Source organism: Aplidium turbinatum, chromosome 8, assembly GCF_918807975.1.
Source record: "Aplidium turbinatum chromosome 8, kaAplTurb1.1, whole genome shotgun sequence".
Lineage (NCBI taxonomy): Eukaryota > Metazoa > Chordata > Ascidiacea > Aplousobranchia > Polyclinidae > Aplidium > Aplidium turbinatum.
The window spans coordinates 24,025,854-24,046,230 of record NC_137479.1 but is presented as its reverse complement, the minus strand read 5'-3'; the positions used below and the strand labels follow the sequence as shown (position 1 = coordinate 24,046,230).

General features: G+C 38.7%; 1 protein-coding gene across 1 annotated transcript; it reads right to left on the bottom strand.

The window, feature by feature from the left end:
* Window positions 1-359: 359 nt before the first annotated feature.
* LOC145775296 (RNA-binding motif, single-stranded-interacting protein 2-like) lies at window positions 360-19,767 on the bottom strand. The gene is made up of 14 exons (XM_082586560.1): window positions 19,546-19,767; window positions 13,861-14,028; window positions 13,380-13,516; window positions 10,190-10,248; window positions 9,037-9,128; window positions 7,544-7,701; window positions 7,370-7,446; window positions 6,664-6,808; window positions 6,153-6,207; window positions 5,696-5,758; window positions 4,475-4,585; window positions 2,999-3,064; window positions 2,425-2,491; window positions 360-2,200 (listed from the first exon to the last, which is right to left on the bottom strand). The coding sequence occupies exons 1-13, from the start codon at window positions 19,627-19,629 to the stop codon at window positions 2,435-2,437; spliced, it is 1,272 nt and encodes a 423-aa protein (XP_082442686.1). The 5' UTR covers window positions 19,630-19,767; the 3' UTR covers window positions 360-2,200; window positions 2,425-2,434.
* Between the last annotated feature and the right edge of the window lie 610 nt (window positions 19,768-20,377).

Below are 20,377 nucleotides of genomic sequence, written 5' to 3'. Positions count from 1 at the left end.
GTAGATAACAAATTTTTTGTCGATACAAACGAGATAAGCCTAGCCTATTTATGACCACTTAAGCCTGAATAATATTGGGAAAATATTTCCCAATTCAAAACGAAACTAGGGACAACAGTTTTCCGTGTAATAGATTTAGTTTTATACAGCCCGAAGATAAAGTGAGTTTAGACGCATTCTTGCGCAGTTGCCAACACAAACAATTTTTTCAGCACAAGCTTCAAAATTTTGCTTTAACGACATTACCTACAGCTGCATAAGATCCTCATTACAAAATCCCTGCGTGTGGCTCCCTGGAAATTAACTTGCCTGTCACTCTTCGGTTTCTCGGCAATTACGGAATAACATGCGATCTTTCAACTCCTTTTAAGTTGACAGGTTGTACACAATTTATTTATTTACATACGGTGAAATGTTTCAAAATGGCTCGTGAAATCCATCCCACAAATGGGATTTCAGTCTGGAACAAATTTAGTGAAATGGACAGAGCACATGAGACATCTAGCGGATGCATTTAGAATTTGTCTTGCATAGACATAATTCGAGCGGGAAACGCAAGATGTACGTCACCACGCTTTAAAGTTTCACAAAACAGCTCAACTACACGGTAAAAGCCGAATCCGGCATTTCTACAAATAAAAGATCTTCGTAACGAAACAAACGTTGTTTAAATAAACAAAATTTATGAAAAGAGTCCATAGAAATTTTATTAAGTTTTAAATGCGAACCTTGAGCGAAAAGAAAATGTGAAAAGGCACTTGTGAAATAAACCCCGCCCTCCTTGACCGTGTTTTTGAGCAGTGGGAAGAATTCCAATAACCAAAGAAGTGTAGAGGCGTTCGCAAGAGCATGATGTGTATGAACTAGGATTCAAGCAGATTGCCAACAGAAGCCTCAAAAGCAAATCAGCCCTTTTTAACATTGATTTAATGTCTAGACGTTGAATCAACGTAAAAAGAGAACTGACTTGCTGTCTGGGACACCTTTCGTATTGCAAAGTAACTACATGGTCAGTCGAAGGACGGGAATACTGGGCTGAGGTGTGCAAGGGAACATTTCTATAATCTTCAACAAGAATATTTCCAGAACAAACGACGACGACATCACGTGATCACAATAAGAATCTTTTCTTCATCGCCGGCGGGCACAATAATCAATTATGTACAAGGAATCATAACACAAAAATGGCGCCCAAGAAAATCTGTAGATCGTACATGACGACGGAAGACGACCTTACGACAGCAGTCTTACAAAGAACAGAAAAATACCCCAGCTGGTAAATCAGTTCTTTTTTACATTGATCCAACATCAAATCGATGTAAAAAGAACCGATTTGTTAGGCGAGATCAAAATAAAGCGGCCGTTTGAGCAGTCTTCTGCACGAACGGAGCGCCGTTGGTGCTATAGCAACCGTCACAGGCCAACGATATATCTTTTTAAGAAAAATAAAATTTTGATTTATATACTTTACAACATTTATAACACGTTAAAGTGTAATCGTCACAAGATGTGATGGAAGTTAAACCGATACTTGCGGACCAACAACAAATCGAAATAACATCTGGACAAAAAACAACGTTCAGACAAGTCATGCGGCCATTCTACATCACTGCATCGGTAAGGTTTTTTTTTATAAAAAAAAAAAAAGGGAATTAAGCGCAATGAGCGCTCCTATAAAATATATATACTTTCTGGTAAAACATGACATAAATTTCCTAATTATTGAGGCAAGACCCTCGACGGACACAGTGAATTCAGTGTTGTTAAAATTCTTTCAAAGTCCCGATTACACCAAGTAATGCTTTTCGTAAAGTTATTTTGAAGTGCTTGATAGCTGTATTCAAACCCGACTTGCCATTGCACGTGGTCCATATTACTTTGGAAGAGAGAAGATTATCATCAATCGTTCCCGCTGGAACCGGTTCTGACTTGCTTGGAAGAGGCAAGCAAAAAATTAACAACAAATCGCAGCAAAAAGCAAAAAAAATATGAAACTGTAGAAAACAAAACGTCTCGGTTGCGCTTGGCAGCACTCTACGAAAGGGATCTGACACCTGAGAGCGCGTTTGCCCAGCCGAGAGAATTATTACAAAAAGCAAATGAATTAGTCGAGACTGTTTGAAACAGACAGCGTTCGATGTAATCACGTGAGTTCATACGTCACGATGTAATCACACAAATGAGCAAGAAATCCATATCCCTGTAACATAAAAAGAGCGTTAGTCTGTACAATTGTACATTATACAATGCTATCGTAGGCCTACGTTTATCTGAAAACGAATGGAGGCTTCTAGACTTGCTCGTTTTAGTGTCGTTTTCATGATGCAGTGCTATGCAAAAGTTTGAGACCACTTTCAGTAGGTAGGATAATAATGGTAATTTTAAATACAGGAAGTATGCTACTGTGGCCTGTGGGTGTCTTACCTGTTTTTCATTACCCCGCCGCTACTTCCACTGCTGGTTCTGAAGTTTCCACTGAATCATCATGATGCTGCAAAAGTTTACAGTTAAACGAATGATTAAGTTAATTTGACCAACCACAATTTCACGTTTGATGCGCAACGCTTGAGCACAGTTTATTTTCGTTTCGGTTTAAAACAAAAGGATCGTGAATACGTTTTAACACGCTTTGTATAATGCATTAGGCTACCGATCATCGGTAAGCAATGCTCTGCACAGATGCATGCACTTTGCCAGGAAAAGCACAAAAGCGGGCCCTACATGCTTTACAAAGTCTACGGTATTGTTCGAGCTCTACTTGTCTATGAGAGGTTAGGGGTGGTTCAAGGTAGCAAACAGCTGAAATAAGTCTTTGGGGGGAAAAAGACACATTAGGAGATTCTGGTTTTGCATTTATTGTTTTTCATAAAACTTTACAAATTCGCAAAAAATGTTGCAATTTTTACGTTGTGTCAACGTCGATGCACGACGTGCAACAAATGAATTGTTAAGGAGGACAAGAGTGTAATTATGATTTGTTGAAATCATTTTCACTTACCGTTATTGGTACCTGTCCGTTCGAGTAGTGCGGAAGGATAGGTGGTGCAGTAGCGTTACCACCATACTGTTGAAAGATAAAGTTACCAGGTTTAGTGGTTTTTAAAAATAAACCCCAATAATGCCCTTGCAATTTAAAGCTTTGTCGGTAAACTAAAACAAAAATGCACAATACAAAGAATTTTATGAAAAAAGTAACTCAACTAATTTAACAAATAATATGATGCTAAGATTGATCACATACTGCGAACGACTTTTGAACATAGCCTAGTGGTATTTGATCATCAGTTCTGAAACAATTTTGTAATGGTTTATGATCAAAAGAATTTAGAATTAAAAGAACGATTTCGAACACAACTGATTGTAGAAATCGGATTTTAGCCAAGTGCGCATTTAATGAAGTCATAAAGCCTATCTTTAACAAAATATTTAAGAAATAAATTTTAAATGAAAGTAGCTGTTGGTTTGATCTAAGACTAAGCTATCTGTAGCATCTTTGTCATCCCTAGAACTTTGCACCTTATTAATTCTTCAGGTAGACAGTGTTCTTATCTAATGAATTAAAGGTAAATCTAGCGCAAGATGAAAGTGATTCTGTTCCATTAGCATCGCTTTAATCTACTAAGACTGTTGTATTTTCAATAGTCACCCATCTTTTACGTGTTACAGAAAGAAGGGCAGAATTTCGGCGAAAAAAGCTGAACGCAATCATATCCTTACTTTGTGTGTGGAAATGATCTTCATGACTTGCAACTGCGGACCTACCTTTGCTGGCTGATGCTTCAACTCGAAAACTAAACAGTTTTCTGCAAACCATATTATTCGAAAGAATACTTCTCGCTTGCCTGCATGTCAGTAGCAAAATCAACTCACTCTTAGCTGCTTCTTGGTATTGCTATATTTCGAACTCATTTCATTGGCGACGTAAAAATAAATAAACAAACCAACGATCACAAATTGCTAAACGAAACATTACAAGTGAAAATCTGCTGTGCACTAAGTACAAATCTAATTGTAAAACTTTCATTTCATACAGTCAATCACAGAAAAAAAAACGCTAAAATAATTGCAACTGTCTTGTTTGCTTATCCTGTAGCCATCAATCAGCAACTTTAGCTTTTCCGATAGCATTGCACACAGCTATAAAGCTTTCTGAAAGTCGATTAATAACGCTTTCACTTTTATGAACTCAAAAAAGAAAGAAAAAAAACTTCTCTGTAGGGCCTTGTACGGCAAGCAGCCTCGCATTAAATCGTTCCCTTACTTGGCCAAGCAAAATCAAACTGAGTTTTCTGACGTACCGTATTGAAAACAAAATTCTGTTTGTAACTGCGGGAACATTCCTGCCATGGCCAGCTCTCAAAATACAAAGCTCACTCTAATCATTCAGACTCCATCTTCTAATGGCAGACGTGTCATATTCTTGATGATCTGGCGAACTGGGACTGAAGGAAAGAAGAATGTCGACTATATTTACCGGCACAGCAGGAGGATGAGAAAGCTGCAGCTGACTCATGTGAGCAGTCAATTGAGGAATAACCCCAACCGGATGGATGTTGGGATCAACAGATGGGATCACTCCTCCCCCCTGAAAAAGTAAATTTCGAATTACGCTAAGTGAATTCAAGTGTGATTCTCTAAAAAAGTGTACAGGACGCGAAATTGTAATCTGCAGGTCGCTGCAGCAGATGAGTTTAGTTATTAACCGATCAAAAGGCAAGATTTCAATCAGCTGATTGCAGTCACGCGACTCATGCACGTGATATGGTGTTCCTCTCAAAACACTTCCGATAGAAAGTAAATTAAGTGTTCCGTCAGCAGAGTAGCCTAGCGGTTTGACGGTTAGGGAAGTATTCATTTCGGTGACGTGGGTTCAGTTCCCTCTCTTGCCATTATACTTTTTTTTCTTTTGTAATTACCAAATAAAGTTCAAAGCAAGCACCAACTCTCTGACTGGACTGAATGCTAGAAGAGTCGCAATGACTGCAGTCAGCTGGGTCATAGGAAAAGTTCTCCATTGATTAAAGTGTCTACCGGTCAAAACACCCCATCTGCTGCAGCGACCTACCGATTACAAATACGCGTACAGTACTAACTTGTGCGCACACACACGTGCAACAGTTTCAAAAAAATAAATTTCTACCACATTTCAAACTCTAATAGGAAATACTACAACGCAGGTAGATGGCAGCGCGCAACACAACCAATCGTTTGCTTGATCGAGCCGCTGTACGGTTTTAGTTGCAACAACGTTTTTTAAATATTTCCTGTATTGGACGCGACTTTGAAGGAATGAAAGCCATTAACCACGTCACAATAGCGGCGGTGAAGAGAAACAAAGCGAACAGTTCGCTAAAAGAGTTTAAGCTTCCTCTATAAATGGAACAGCAACATTTCTACATGAGATTGTTCAGAAGTGATATGACACTCGCTGTCATGATTGATCGCCGCGTACTTGTTGGAACTCAAAAGCTTTCTTAAAACTGACTGCACAAACTGCATACGAATGGTTTAAGGTGATCGATATCTTCTTATCAACGAATGAATAACTGTTATTCACAAATTGTTATTGCAACTGCTATTCACAATGAACTTGTGTCCAAAAGTAAAGCGGCATTATATTTTAAATTGGATGTCGCTACAGTTACTTTACAAATACAACTGCTTAGCATTTGCTGCAACAAGTGAATCAACTCACCGGAGCCAAATGAGGTTGAACAACATAAGATGGGGGCTGTACCCACATTGGCGGTCCAGGCATCTAAAAAGAAAAAGTTAAAAAATGGCTTTATACAAAAACTAAAGAAGGGTGGGTAAATGCATGGAACAATTGGAACATGCATGTCATGTGACATTGTTAAAACAGCGATTGGAATTCTACTTGCAATGCCAGCAAAGAAATCATTGCTATATTGCTCTTAAAAACAGCAGGTGGTCACATATGAAATATTAAAAGCTTTCATCGAATGAAGTGCAGTTTGACCTTCTACATCGGCACTTGCATGGTATTGCTTGCATGCAGATCCAGTCACTCAAATTCAACGATAGCGGCAGAAAACAAAGCTCGGTTGGAATGACATAAAAAACGTTTAAGATAAACCATAAAAAACAAATCCAACAGGTTTTGCAGCGTGGGCGTAAAATTCACTACTTACCGGGTATCCAGAGGGATTGGAAAGCTGCTGCACCATCACTCGATTCGGTGGAAGCCTGAGTGGAAAAATAGAATCACGGTATGAAACATCACGCAGCATTGCAAGACAGTAAAATCCTTTCCTTTTCCATAGCCACCTGGAGATGCGGCCTGATTTGTCACATTTTGCAGATTTTGATTACAGCTACTGCTAGTGCTGGACTGACATGTTTTGAGATGTTTTTACTTTTTGAGGTTTCATGTGACAAATCAGGCCGTATCTTTAGGTGGCCATGCCTTTTCACATTCAATGCAATAGGTGGATTTTGCCGGCTGGGTATAAATTTAAATAACATGGAAGAAAATAAATTTTAATTAATAAACAGTGATTACACGATGGGACTAAAACTGCGCTTTGCTCCATCGGACCTCTTTACATTGCTTCAACGTCTTCGTGCGTTGAATCATCGTAGACCAAGTTTTTTCAACTGGGTGCTTTAACTTGCTAGACATTCCCAACGGCGGATAGTTACCCGTTGTGCATGGTAGGGACATCATAGGCGAATTGTAGGTCTCCGTCCCTCCAGTTCCGTCCGTTATTCATGAACTTTTGATGCTGCTTGTTCTTTTTGGGTCCTCCATCAGCAAATTTGCATAAAAGTGGATCTGTAGCTTGACCTGTTCAAAAAACGCAAAATCTCATTTCAGGAAAACTTCAAGTTCTAGGAAAACTTCTTCTCTGGCCAACAACGAAAAAAATAAGCAAGATTTTAGGGTGGAAAATTTATACAGAAAGTTGAAATATTGTAATCACTTTTCCCATCTACGCAGCAAGAAGGAAAAAACTTTGTCCTTCGCTTATAACGCCCATCAACCAGTATGGACCATATGAAATCATCAAAGGTCAAAAATTGTGTGCGTGACAGAAACTTCCACCTTTTCCAGCATTTAAAACAGAAAGTGTGGGTCAGTGAAGGACATATTGTTCTGTGCAAGCTATGGATAGTCTGCACTTGCGGAAGGTTTAATTAGGCTTCTTTTTCCAAAGGTATCTTTATTTCATGCCAGGTTATTTGGCCACAGCCATAAATAAAACAAAAAAACACATATCACTCCGCATACCCAAGCTAGAAAACCAGTCTCGTCTTACAATGACTCAACCTCTGCAGTGCAAAAATTGACTGCTTTTCCGGCTGGTAAAGCCGTGCAAAGCGTGATAGCAAAACGAGACAAACTCACTTCCACCGCCAAGGTTGTGAAGGTATTTGCCGTTAAACTTCGAAATGATCTGCTCGCATTTCTCTTTCGACTCCATTCTAAAAAGATTGTTTGAATTAGACCTCGGCATTTGCGCTTCGACAGTTCTAAAAATGACAATCTTCTAAACAAGCTTCCAAAAATGACAATCCTTACCTGGCAAAACCAACGCCTTTGCTCACACCAGCATTATCGCGAAGAATTCGAGTCGAGATGACTTGTCCGTGCGGTGCCAACATGCTTTCCAATTCGTGTTCGTTGATGTTACGAGGTAGGTTCGATATGTACAAGTTGGTTGGATCTTGCTCTTGTTGCTGAAGAGCGTAGATTGTAACGTAATGTCATAACCGGTTCAACGATAAACTACACATCTGTATACAACAAAACAATAGTCTTTAAACTATTACCAGACTGTGTGTATCAAAAGGATATAGTTTGGCAAACATATTGAAATTCCACGATAAATGATGAAAAATTCCAAAACCAACGCAGTGATAAAAAATTTTGTTGCATAGCGTTTTAGCCACAACAGTCATGCGTCCGCTTTAACATTGTAGTCATTTTCAGCGCACTCAACATTTGTGATCTTTTTGACGTAATCCAAAAGATGAATAACGTAAACTGTCAAGTGCGAAACTTGCCTGCGCTAGGCCACATGGATGAATGCAGGCGGAAGTACGACACAAAAACGTGAAAGAAGCAAACTGTCTTCAGAGACAAGCAAAACGCACACAATTCAAGATTAATTGAATGCTTGGTGGTTTAAAATCTTAATTCTACTCAAAAACGTTCAGTTTCGAAAATCTTTAATGAATCTCAGATTATTCAAAGGTTCGAATCATAAAATGAAATTCTGTTGTCACTTGATGAACTGTGATGAAACCAAATTTTTGTTCGATGCAGGAATGACAATGCAAAAACTGATAGACATAGTGCAATTATGGACATCGCAGCTAACAGCATGCTACATCAGGCTTGGGCATTTAAAAAAAATCATATGAGCACATGACGGGGGCTGCTTCCGCCCGAAAACTTTCCGCTTAAAGCGAGGCGACAACAGTTTCCTCCTTTTTCTCTGCTCTTTAGTTTCTTTTTTGTGTGACGTCACATCAACTCAAACAAAGCACAAGAGACCATCGGACCGAAGCGACAAACGCTCTACCAACAAAATCATAAATTTGAAAAATCCAGAATGCAGGCGCCGGCTTCATTCATTAGCGTTTGCCCACGGTAGATTTCAACAAATTCCATCAAGTTTCAAAACCACATTTAGGCGTGAACTGCCAGAAAACAAATCTGTAAAATGTTCTTTGTTGAGTTGTAATTGCTACGCCCAGAGGAAGTTGACAAAAACTGCACGTCTAGTGAGTGTTAATTAAACGTTATTTAGCTGTCAAAAAAGCTATGTGTGGGTGACAATCTTGTTTGGTCAAAGGCGTACACAAGAGCAAACAGAGAAAACGCCCACATCGGTTACGCTATTTTTACATTGATGTGACGCTCTGTGACTAAAGATTAAAACAAAAAGTGATTCGCTTTGCAGCTGAAACTGTTCAGCCCGAGAAAGTTGCAGTTTTCACATCATTTCAACGTTGAACCGATATAAAACAGCAAGTTTATAAACTAGTTGTAGCAGCGAAAGTACCAACCTTAGCCATTTGCGCTTGGATTCCCTTATGCTTGAGCTGCTGTACGGCATTGTGCGCCGAATCGTATCTGTCAAAATCAACGAAGCCATATCCTGTGAATACATGAAATGTAATTGAGGTGGATACGCTTCTTTGGCTGGTCAATGACGCTCAAAGGTGCAGCGACTTGTCCATTTGTTTGCTTTCAAACTATTTCGAACGAACAGTGATGAGCACTTACAATTAGTTAGCTAATTACCTTTAAGAAGTTGAAATTTGTTGCATTTTATTAATATTTTCAGATTCCTGATGAAGGCTTAGGTTAAGCCGAAAACGTTCGAATGTTAAACTATTTTGTAAATATGTAAAATATGTACTGTTGTAATGCTCAACCCTGTGGTATTGTTGTGTCTTGCCTGTACTTGGAAAAAACGTTTGCAAACTTTGAAAAAATTAAAATGTCCATTCACATTCCACTCTGCAATGGCTGCGCAACCCAAGCCAGCAAATCGGTCCTCCTTTAGGTTGGTTAAGCGTTTCCTAAAGATGCTGAATCAATGTGAAATCGACTGATTTGGAGGTTAGGACTAAATTAAGTCCAAGTTAATTAATTTTCTTGAAGTGAAAGTCTCAAAGTTAAAGCACAGCTATGGGAATGTCAATTTATTGGCGAACCATCGGCCAACGCATTGACAAGTAAACCATCAGCCTGACATTGCTTCTTGTGCAAAAAGAGAAATCGATAAACACAAATAACAACTGACCGCTGATGACCCTTACTGAAGGCCAAAGGCGAAAGAATTGTTGCAGCTCCAATCTTCTGCGTAATTATAATACAGCAGCTGCAATGGCGTACGGTACCTAATCTTGGTCGTTTCATATATATATATTATCCCGATTCATTGCAAAATGTGCATAGTTACAAGCTTCAATTGAATTGAATTTTCTATAATTTGGCAAATTACAGCGTAATGAGATGTGAAATTAAGCTTTGTTTCCATTGACCCTGACAGTAAAATCCGTCATTTTTACAATGATTCAACGTCTGCAGACAATGAATCAATGTAAAAATGGCTCGCAAACATAGCTTGTAAATGTTTCTTATTTTAAACATCAAAGCAACGTGAAAAGAGCAAATTTGCTCGTTGAAAGTAACCAGCGAAATAGATAATACCTTTGCAAAGATTGGTGGCTGGATCGATGATAGCTTTGGTCGATACAATCTTTCCATACCTGCGCAAGTAGATTTTGTTTTGAAAAAGAAAGTCACATCAATATATCACCGATCATGTGAATGCATTCAGTTCACATGCAAATCAATGAACTAGTTTCACGTCAGGAAACCTACATCTACATTGTATGACATCCCAGCTAGTAAACTAGTGAACGTCTGCAGATGTTGCATCAATGTGAAAAAAACTGATTTGGTGGCTGTGAAGCAGCCTCACTCGGTGAAACGCAATGCTTCACAGTGCTGTTGGAGATTTCAATGCAACTATTTGTTAGGACAGGTTGGTTCACATCCTTTCGCTTTTATGAAGCAATACAAGTTTACAAGCGACATACACCACCACAGCAACACACTCGACTTTGTAATGTACCAGGTACAACTTAATTGAACGCGAAACAGCTGAAACCAACTGCGGAGACATTTTTGAGGCATGTCCGCGATTTTCGTCAAATGGCCGTTACACGTTCATACTAAAAAGAAAAATTCTGAGGTGAACTGTACGTAATTGCGAGAGTGACGTAAACTAGACGTATAATTCTCGATGGCCATAATCCGGTGTCAATGTCCCGTATATGGGCCTCCAACAGCCAATACCACACTGATAAGGTAAACAAGACGAAACCACGAATTGGCGTTCCACAGCAATGCGTCGCATTCTTCGTTTTACGTTTCAGTCCTTTCTGCCTTGGGCGGTAGCAATGTGACAGATCACAGTTTGAATTGGAAAGAATTGTAATTAAAAAGACGCAAAAGAGCGTACCAACTGTATTCCTCTGTAGCGTACCAATGGCAGTATATGCCAGAATGGAAACATGCCTACAAGGCAAGATATAACTTTCAGTTTCTTCAAGCGCGCTTGTTAGATCACACGAACAACAAACAAGTGACCGAAAACCAAAATCATGGAGTTCACTGCGCTATCTATCTTGTTTTCGCATCGACAGACCAGTTGTGCAAGAAAGTCAAACTGTCAGACAGATTTCTGGTTCTTTAATGCAAATTAAATTAATAGCTCCTTGCGTAAATTTCAACCAAGCAAAAGCAATTGAAAACGCTTGAGTTGGAATTCGAGAGTTTACGATGTTATTCTGAAAGCTTTTTTATCGTCAACGTTCCGTTTCCAAGCTTCCTATTTCACGGTTGACCGGCGATGACGTCACAACCGGCAAACGACCGACTGAATAAATAAAAGAACCTTAGATACTGGTAGTAAAATATGTTATGATGAAGCCGTGTAGAAAAACTCAGTTGGTTTTACTCAAACAACTCTGAAGTTATTTCCATATATCGATTTTCAGCAGCCATTTAATACATGATGACGTAACATGTGGCATTTGAAAAGCTACATTCTGAACAAAAAAGCATGGAAGTTTAATTATTATTTGCAGAAAATGTTCGCGTTCAAGTGAGAAATTTCTCTGCACTGCTTTTGAGTCAAACATGTCTCGAGCTCAGATGAAGATGTTGATAAGATTTCGAACATGAAGCAAAGACGATGCTGCAATCAACGTTTCACCAAGGCGACGAAAGCAGGATTGGAAAGGTTTATGACACGAGGATGCTTTAGCGAAAAGCTCAAGTCAAACGAGTACAAAGGAATTAGTGCATTAGAAACCTTCCATTGCAGCACCTCCCATAAACTTTTATCAACCCAGCAAACCAATCTGAATTTTTTTACATAGAATTAACGTCTGCAGACGATAAGTACTGGCTTGCTGACTGGAAACTGGTATTAACACTTAGCTCAATGCTTGATGCTTTGAGATGCGAAGCGTCCAACCAATGTTAAATAGCATTCTTTTGTGTTTTGAAAAAAAGGTAGCAATAATATCACATCAGTTTGTTGTGAGCAAGTTGGATTCTCCACCTGCATGGACCTTTAACACGCACCCGGGATTTAAAACGTTTAAAAGCTCCCATTTTGCAGCATAATTTCCGGCAACTCGAACGCAAAATCCGGATATCATTGTGCATCCTGTTTATATCAAACAGGGCTCTGTTGAGTGGCCAGGTTATGACCAGTGAACCAATACCTAAGATATCACTAGGTTGCATTTTTTTCATAAATTTTAATACCAAGAAGTGGATTTAAAGAAGAAAAAAAGCATTAGCAACATCTTTTTGTCACGCAGAGTAAAGATAAGGCTACCGTCGGTCGGAAATGACGTCACATCTTGCACCGGTAAATCGTTTCGTGAATCAGTGGTCTGTGCTTTCGCTCAAACCACGATGACTTCCATCCTCTCTAAAGCCACAGAGCAAACAGGCCTTTAGGTTTGCACTGCATTGAAACTTTAAAATCCTAATACATCACAATCAAACCTGTTATGGCCTTGCGAGACTTAAATTCTTGAAGACAGTAAAAGTCTTGAGTTCTTAAACCAATCGCAATGGTTAATATTAAAACATATTTGGCCTTCAATGGTACTTGACTTCAAAAGTTACAAACGCGACAAAGTTTAAATTGAAAACAGATGAAATAGAAGTTTTGAATCTCCAAGCAAAATAGTAATACTTGATTTCTGCCTCTGCACCTAAAGGGTTGTGGTTTGCAATTTATTTATACAATTGGTGTTTTTCGTAATTATAAGGGCCCCAAAAAAACTTCCTCGCAAGCAAGAGTGGATAGTACTGCTAACTTGCATTCAGATTAAAACAACAAATCGTAAAAGGTAAAGCATTAGTTTTGCCTGTCCAGAAATCAAATCTGTTTGTTTTACTTGATAATTTTATTTAAAACCTCTTTATCAATCTGTTTCGCGAAAGAAAACTTCAAGTTCCTATATTCAGAGCACTGTCCTTTAATATTTAAATCCAAGAACGAAGTAAACTGCAAGAAAGCCTTTGATTTCAGAGCAGGAAAGCATGACAATGCAGTCGCTTCACGCTTCAGTGAAGCGTGTCCACCAAATATAGTTACAATCGGCTGATTACGTCACTCAAACGCTCTTCCATGACAAGACCATCCAAAAGCTTCGCCCTTTAACTGACGCGGTCGAAATGAAACTGGATCCGATCAGGCCGGGTTTTGTTTACATTCATAAACGTTTGAATGTGTTCAAACTGTGCTATATCACTACCTCATACAATTTCAAATGCCGTAGGTTGGTAACAAATTGCCTAAAGCTCTTACTGCTTGCACAAGTTGTGTAGATCTTCGTCGTTGGTCGTGGCAGATAATCCACGAATGTATAGATTAGTTTTGCTCAACTGGTCAGAGTTGTTGAGATTATGATTGTGGCTGACTCCATTTCCCAATCCATGGATGACCTGAGGAAGTAACGGGGTATTTTTACGTATGATGACAGTTAATTGCGGAAAGAATAGCGACAGACAAGCACGTCATATTAATATTAAATGACCAAAAACTTGGAAAAAATCCCCCGACTGATGAATTTTCAATTAAATAAATCTTGTTTTTCCAAGACAAGAACGAAATAATACGAGTTGTTCTATATTAATGCTTAAACGACAAACAAGATAACATGTATCTAAACAAGTTGAGTGGTTGAAGATGGTTTCAAAAACCAGTTTTTCAGTTTTCAAATCGAATCGACATCAAATAACGTTTTGAACATCCAATGCAAAAGGTTCATGCAGCCAACATGACATACCGGTTGGGAGATAACATGGTTCATAGCTGGAGTTACTGGCACGTTCTGTGGACTTCCTGAGCCGCTTGCAGAGCTGTTGGACTGGTTGGAAGATGTGTTACTAGTGGATGGACTTGGCGAGGACATACTACGGGTGGTTGGAGGAAGAGCGGCCGGGTGGGCATATGGCTGAAGACAAAAATACAAAGCAGCTCTGTTAGAAACAGGCCTCAAGACTTAAATGACCTGATAGACTGAGGATCATAAAACCATCCCAATGAACACAAGCTGTGCGTTTCACAAGCAACAGGGAAGCAGTAAAATGATGTAACAAAAACAACTTGTGTTTGCTGGTTTGTTGATATTCGTCCATCCCCGTGGTCCCAAAGTGGATGAGTAATGTCAATAACCAAAGGTGTACATTTTCCTTCAACCCACCAGTGTAAAAACATGCAAACGAATACTGGATATACAGACGCAACGGTACTACTAAAAACTAAAATCAAAAACGTAATGCTATCCAAAAAGTAACTACAGAAAATCAATGGTCGTTTCACCTATTGATAAAGAATCAGCTCGACTAAAAGTGCGACTCACCAAGTAAGGTACAGGGTTGCTTGTCCAAATGTACATCGTAAATGTAGTTTAAACGGTATAGAAAATGGTCAGTAAGAAGAAGGTAATATGATGCGTTCGTAGCCAGCTATTAGTATAGACACCTCGATTGTGTACGAATGGATACGTTGCGTACACAGTTTCGTATTAGTTGCCCGGTTAATTACAAAATTACAGTATTGTGGGGTTATAGGAATGATTACAATTGATAAATATGAGGATAATAATTTAATACAGGTAACTGAAAAACAAAGACTAAGGTTTACATCACAGGCTACGTCTTCCCATCGTCAAATCTCAAATACGCATTACAGTATTGCTTTCTGTCCTTTATTTTAAATCTCATAAAGTTCATGATGGCTCTGCTAGCCACTACTTGAAGCTCATTTCCTTGCTTTGCCTTTGCGCTACTGAGCTAACAGACAAAAACCAGCAGTTTCGCTGTGACTTGGCTTGAGCTATTTTTATGACGAGCACAGAGTAGCAATCACGTAATCACACGAAGAAGGCCGGTGCTCTAGGCGTCACGAGATACCGGCTAACTTTTTTCTCATGCGGCTTCGCTTTTGATTCTTGTTCCTTCGTAAAACGCCCAAGTCTAGAAGTTTTCGTCTTCAGCAGCAGAAAAGTTTTACAGCCACTGTAAAAATACGTGAGTGCTTACATTCTTGTTTAAATTCAGCTGATACTGGGACAAGACCTTAAAACGCAAAAGCAATGCAACAACACTGACATGAGTTCTCCAAAATCTTCTCACACAACTAACGCCTTCAGAATACTAGTTGGACATAACACGAAAAATTGAAGCAGATGACGTTATTACAAAATCCTCACATGATAACTGAAACACTAAAAGGCGAAAATACTGGATCGCAACACCTGAAAGCAAACTAAGTTTCGGTAATTCACCATAACAAACGGCAACTTTTAAATCTTTCACATAGTTGAGCTGTTCGGAACGCAGTCGTTTCAACTCAGCGGGCTTCAATCAAGCTAGGCAGAAGCATTGTGTATCTGTAGCAGACTAACAGTGCATACATAAGCACAGGTGTCAAGCCATACTAGCGTATCAGAATTGCAAAGCGGAAAGCCATTTCCGCTTTGTATGTAGCGCTGGTACATTGTATTATGATGCGGCTCGCCTATCTGAAACGCATTGATTTCTATGAACAGGCAACGACTGAAACACCAACAAAACCTGCGCATAAAGCCTCTTGTGATGAGTGGACGACCAAGGATGCTAAATGAAGCAGAAAATAAAAGGCCTGGCTTACGTTAGAGTGCTCATCTTGAAGCGGTATGGACCGTGCAAGAGTGGAGTTATATATTTAGAGAAGTTTGATGAACTATTGAGACGCATTATGAATATCAGGAGAAACACAATTGCCTCAGTAAACAGTGAAACCCCAATACAATCCTTAATTTCGAGTTTTGTAACAACGACTAATGTTTATCCAATAAACACTGCAGTTACTGTTAGGAAAATAATCCTAATGAGCATCCGCACTTTTCAAAAGTCAATGTAGTTCCAGTAGGTCATCATCGGTTTTTCGCAGGGCGTTAATAACCCGGGATCCACCGAATTTTTCTATGAAGCACACAGTACGTTGTCGATTAGCGCACTGGCAATGTACTTCGGCTTGTTTCAGAGCAGATGCGTCGTAACATCTCGCAGACGATTTGATATAACTCTCCATTGCCCCCCAAATTTTTTTAATTTTATAATAGTTGGTTATCCAAATATGTCAGCACAATATGTCGCCTGTGTGAATGATAGGTAAGATCTTCGTCTCTGTTAAACATCAAGCTTACAACAGTAGAAAACAGTCTACGTTGTGCCTTATCTAGTATCATGCCTCAAGTCGAGATGCCGGTCAGCGATAAGCACACCCACCAGTCAGTAAGCTAATGCACTCTTGTTTTTCCATCATACATTTGTTTTGAATGTTAAGCAAAAAAGAAGGCCTCCAAATCAATGCCTTCAAAAATGCATCTATCAACATTTAGAATTGGGGGAAACCTCAGATCTATGTAAACATCCAAACGGCACTTTCAAATTTTGATTTATAATACGAATGCAGTAGGTGCTGGTTCAAAAAAATGTACGAAAACAGGTATAGGCAACGAGTGATGCCCAAGCCTGCAAATCATCCATTTTTACGTTGATTCAACGTCTGCGGATGTTGAATCGATGTAAAAAGCAACTGATTGACTGACTGGGGTCACTCGAGTTCAAGGTTAACGTCATGAGGAACAATATGAAGAAGCATCCTTCTTTTCTCCCGAGTTCAACATGAGAGAAGTGTTGATTTGTGAGCTGAGCATCATGACGCGGATATGACTTTGTAGATAAGGTCTATTCAGTTTTCATTGTGTCAAGAAACCAAGCAAGAAAAGCTAGCATTGAGCAGGTGATGATGAAACCAGATATAGAGAAACGCTATATTGAACTGCAATAATACAGCACTCTATTGTCTGTAGCGCGTCAATGCAATAACAAATGAGACCAATTCTTTCGCAATAAACTTTCATCAAGTATAGAAACATGTAGGTGGTTTCCTGGTCATACGATTTATAGACATGTGTCAAACTGGTCATAGCTATTTCTATAAAATCCACATCAAACATAGTTATTACTTTCTAAAACATCTACACTACAGCCTGTTTCATCTTAAGAGGGATCATCAGAAGGTCCTTATTCAATAGTACAATCTTTTTGAATAAATTCTATTTGAATAAGGAATAAGGACCTTCTGATGATACCCCTTTTAGGGATACCTTTTAGGGATACCTTTTATGATACCCCTTTTAGGGTGAAACAGGCTATAGAGGTTTTAGAAAGTAATAAGATATTTGATGTAATTTGCTCTGCTTGACTTTTATGTTTGGCATTGATCACTTTTTGAAGTATTAATAGTATTTATTGCTTTATTATATATCTATATTATTTGAAAAAACGACTGAACTGGCTAAGTCATGCGCTACCTAAAGTTTCATGCTAGGTGGTCTAGCAATCGTCAGGCGCAACACTTATTCAAATAGAATTATAATATATTTAAATTCGAAATACGAAAATTATATTCAAAATACGATTAGGCTATTTGATATATGTAACATAATTGCTATCGACCTTGAAAATGAAAACAAATCGGGATGAAACTGGCTGACAAGGCTATCAGGCAAGTTTTGGGTGATTAGTTGCTTTCACTCTACTTGGCTTTTTACTTGGCATTGAAGACTTTTTGTAGTGTTGATTGACTAATGTCCACATTCCTATAAGTATTATATACATTTTAGTATTCCAAACAATAGTTCATGTATGTTTCAAACTTCAGAAGGTTTCGCCACCATTCCCATTTCACCGTCGTGCTAGTATACCGCGTGTTGCAACTGATCCTTTCTTGGTCATCAAAACAAGTTACGCACGAATAATAAAACGATAATCCCAATCCCATGAATACAATACGAATAATAAAACGATATTTCTCTCTACAGAAAAAAACAAAACAAAAACGAAATGGCGTTGGAACGACCGTGGCCCCCCGCATAGTTAAAGCGAAAAAGTTATGATATAACTGAGATATTTTGCACCTTGTCACTAATTGGGGTTTTTAATATTCACATAGCCTAGCTAGGTAAATGAAATCTGTTACAGTAGAATATCATTTTCACGGTTGCTTGATAATACGGAATGGAGATACCCTTCAGTCAGACTGTTTCAAGGTTTCGTTGAGTTAGAACAAACAATGAATGGGAGGTTCCAAGTCGGTTTAAATGCGTATTTATTCATGAGCTGTCTTCCACCAGTAAATATTCACATTGATAGGATGCCAGCCAGAACATCAAGCCTTTTTAGATTGATTGAACGCCTGAATCAATGCAAAAAAGCCTGATTTGCTGGCTGGAGGAGGCTAACTACCCTGCCACATTTCATGTTAGTTGCGCCAATGTGGAATTAAAAAATTGGACCGTATTTAAATTATTAAAACATTGTTTTAAACACAAGTTTACTTTAAGTGGCCGTCGCATTTGCCTCAGAGCCAATAACGTAGAAAATAAGGCCGACCAGTCAAACTTGGCCAGGCATATATTCCATTTGCGGTATGACGAATGTCATTCCATTTGCATATTATAAATGTGGCTGGTTGACACGAAGACAATAATTTTTGTCCCTTTGCAGCTCCTAGTTGATCAACTTCATACCGCTACAGTAATGACTATTACGTATATAATTGTGGATATTATTCCACACTGCGCTCTGTAAATGCTCTACTACACCTATAGTCATTGAACGCATTTTTGTCCGTTTTCTATGCAACGAGATAAACCAAACTATTACTAAGAAGAAATCTATACTGTAAAAATTCGCCCATTTTACCAACGTGAACTTTCTATGGCAAAAGCCGACAAATTTGAAATAATGTTCTGACGATGGACATTTTTATGGGGAAACTCCTAAGAAAATTCCCGAAAGCTATTCGTGGCTAAACTTAAAAAAGTAATGAATTGGCAGCTGTCCTGAGAAAAACTTAGCAATTTCAACCCGACAAACCTCGAAATTGTTTTCTGACGTCTTATACAAACCAGGAAAATGTTGAAACTGCTATTCAATTCCTGCATATCCAGTTACACACATCAACAATTCACCGCACACAGCTAACCATCCTAATGATAAAATGAACTTGATGAACTTTAATCAACCAAGACTAAATTGTGGACATTGAACTCCGAAGTCGACAAAGCATGCAAGTCTCAGATCAATTTACAAAACACGCGTAAACATTGTCAGCTTGAAGTCGGATACAGAAGTGGCACTTGGAGATATTGCATCTTCTTGTTATCCCATTAGTGCTAATAAAAGCCAAAAAGTTTCCTCAAAGCAAGACGTTTTTATTTGGAAATGTTGACACGGAAACCACAAATTTGTGACAAAACTTTAATTAAAACGAATCGCAAAGTTAAGATTCATTGTGAAATACTTTCCTGGCAAAACACTTTGAGGACGAGACTGTGAAATTTCTACAAGAACAACACAAAATATATAAGAACAGAAAGCTTCTTTTGAAATAATTCAATAAACTTATACTTTACCTGTGCTTGATAAACTTGAGGCGGCGCTGCAAAGTAAAATGTTCCTGGCACTGGGCCATCAGCACGTATCGCCATTGTAGCCATGTTACAGACAGTGCAGGTATCTGGGACGGTTTCGGTAGTTGGTGCAATATGAAAGCAGTTTATGTTACATAAAAAGGTACAAATAATCTAGAGCTATTTTATACAAGCTGAGCTATTGTTACAAATTAACACTGATAGATACCTGAAAAAAGAAAATCGTTAAAGTAAACGGAAACTTATCAATTACTTACATTCGGTAAAATTCTCATCACTACCTTCAAGTAAGACCTTTCAACGTAACAGAATACATCACACTGTGCTGTAACCTTCGGCTGCAAAACAGCTAAATATCTTACCCTCGTCGCTTTAACCACCCTACCCAGTATTTGCTTTGAGCTATCTTGTACCCTGGCTAAAATCTCTGCAATAAAACTATATCATCTCAACAGAAGCTGATTACTCATTCTCCACGCTCGCCCATGCAAAACGACACGTTTCGACAGCACTGAGCGTAATGGGAAAGGCACATGCAAATTATTTTTAAAGCACTTGTCTCTGCCACACATATCATCACTAAATATTAACCATACCGTTACTCTTGTTTTACTTGAGGGGTGACATGGAGACTGGAGAACCGATGCATTATGGCAGATAAAACAAGCAGTGTAATATAATCGAACGCACACGAATTTTTATCACGATTTGAATGCACAGCGTTATTTTCAAAGTGGAAATACTGGCGTGGGTTGAACGTAACATCCGGGCTAGCGCTAGCTGGCTTCCTTCAGAGGTGTACACAACAATGGAG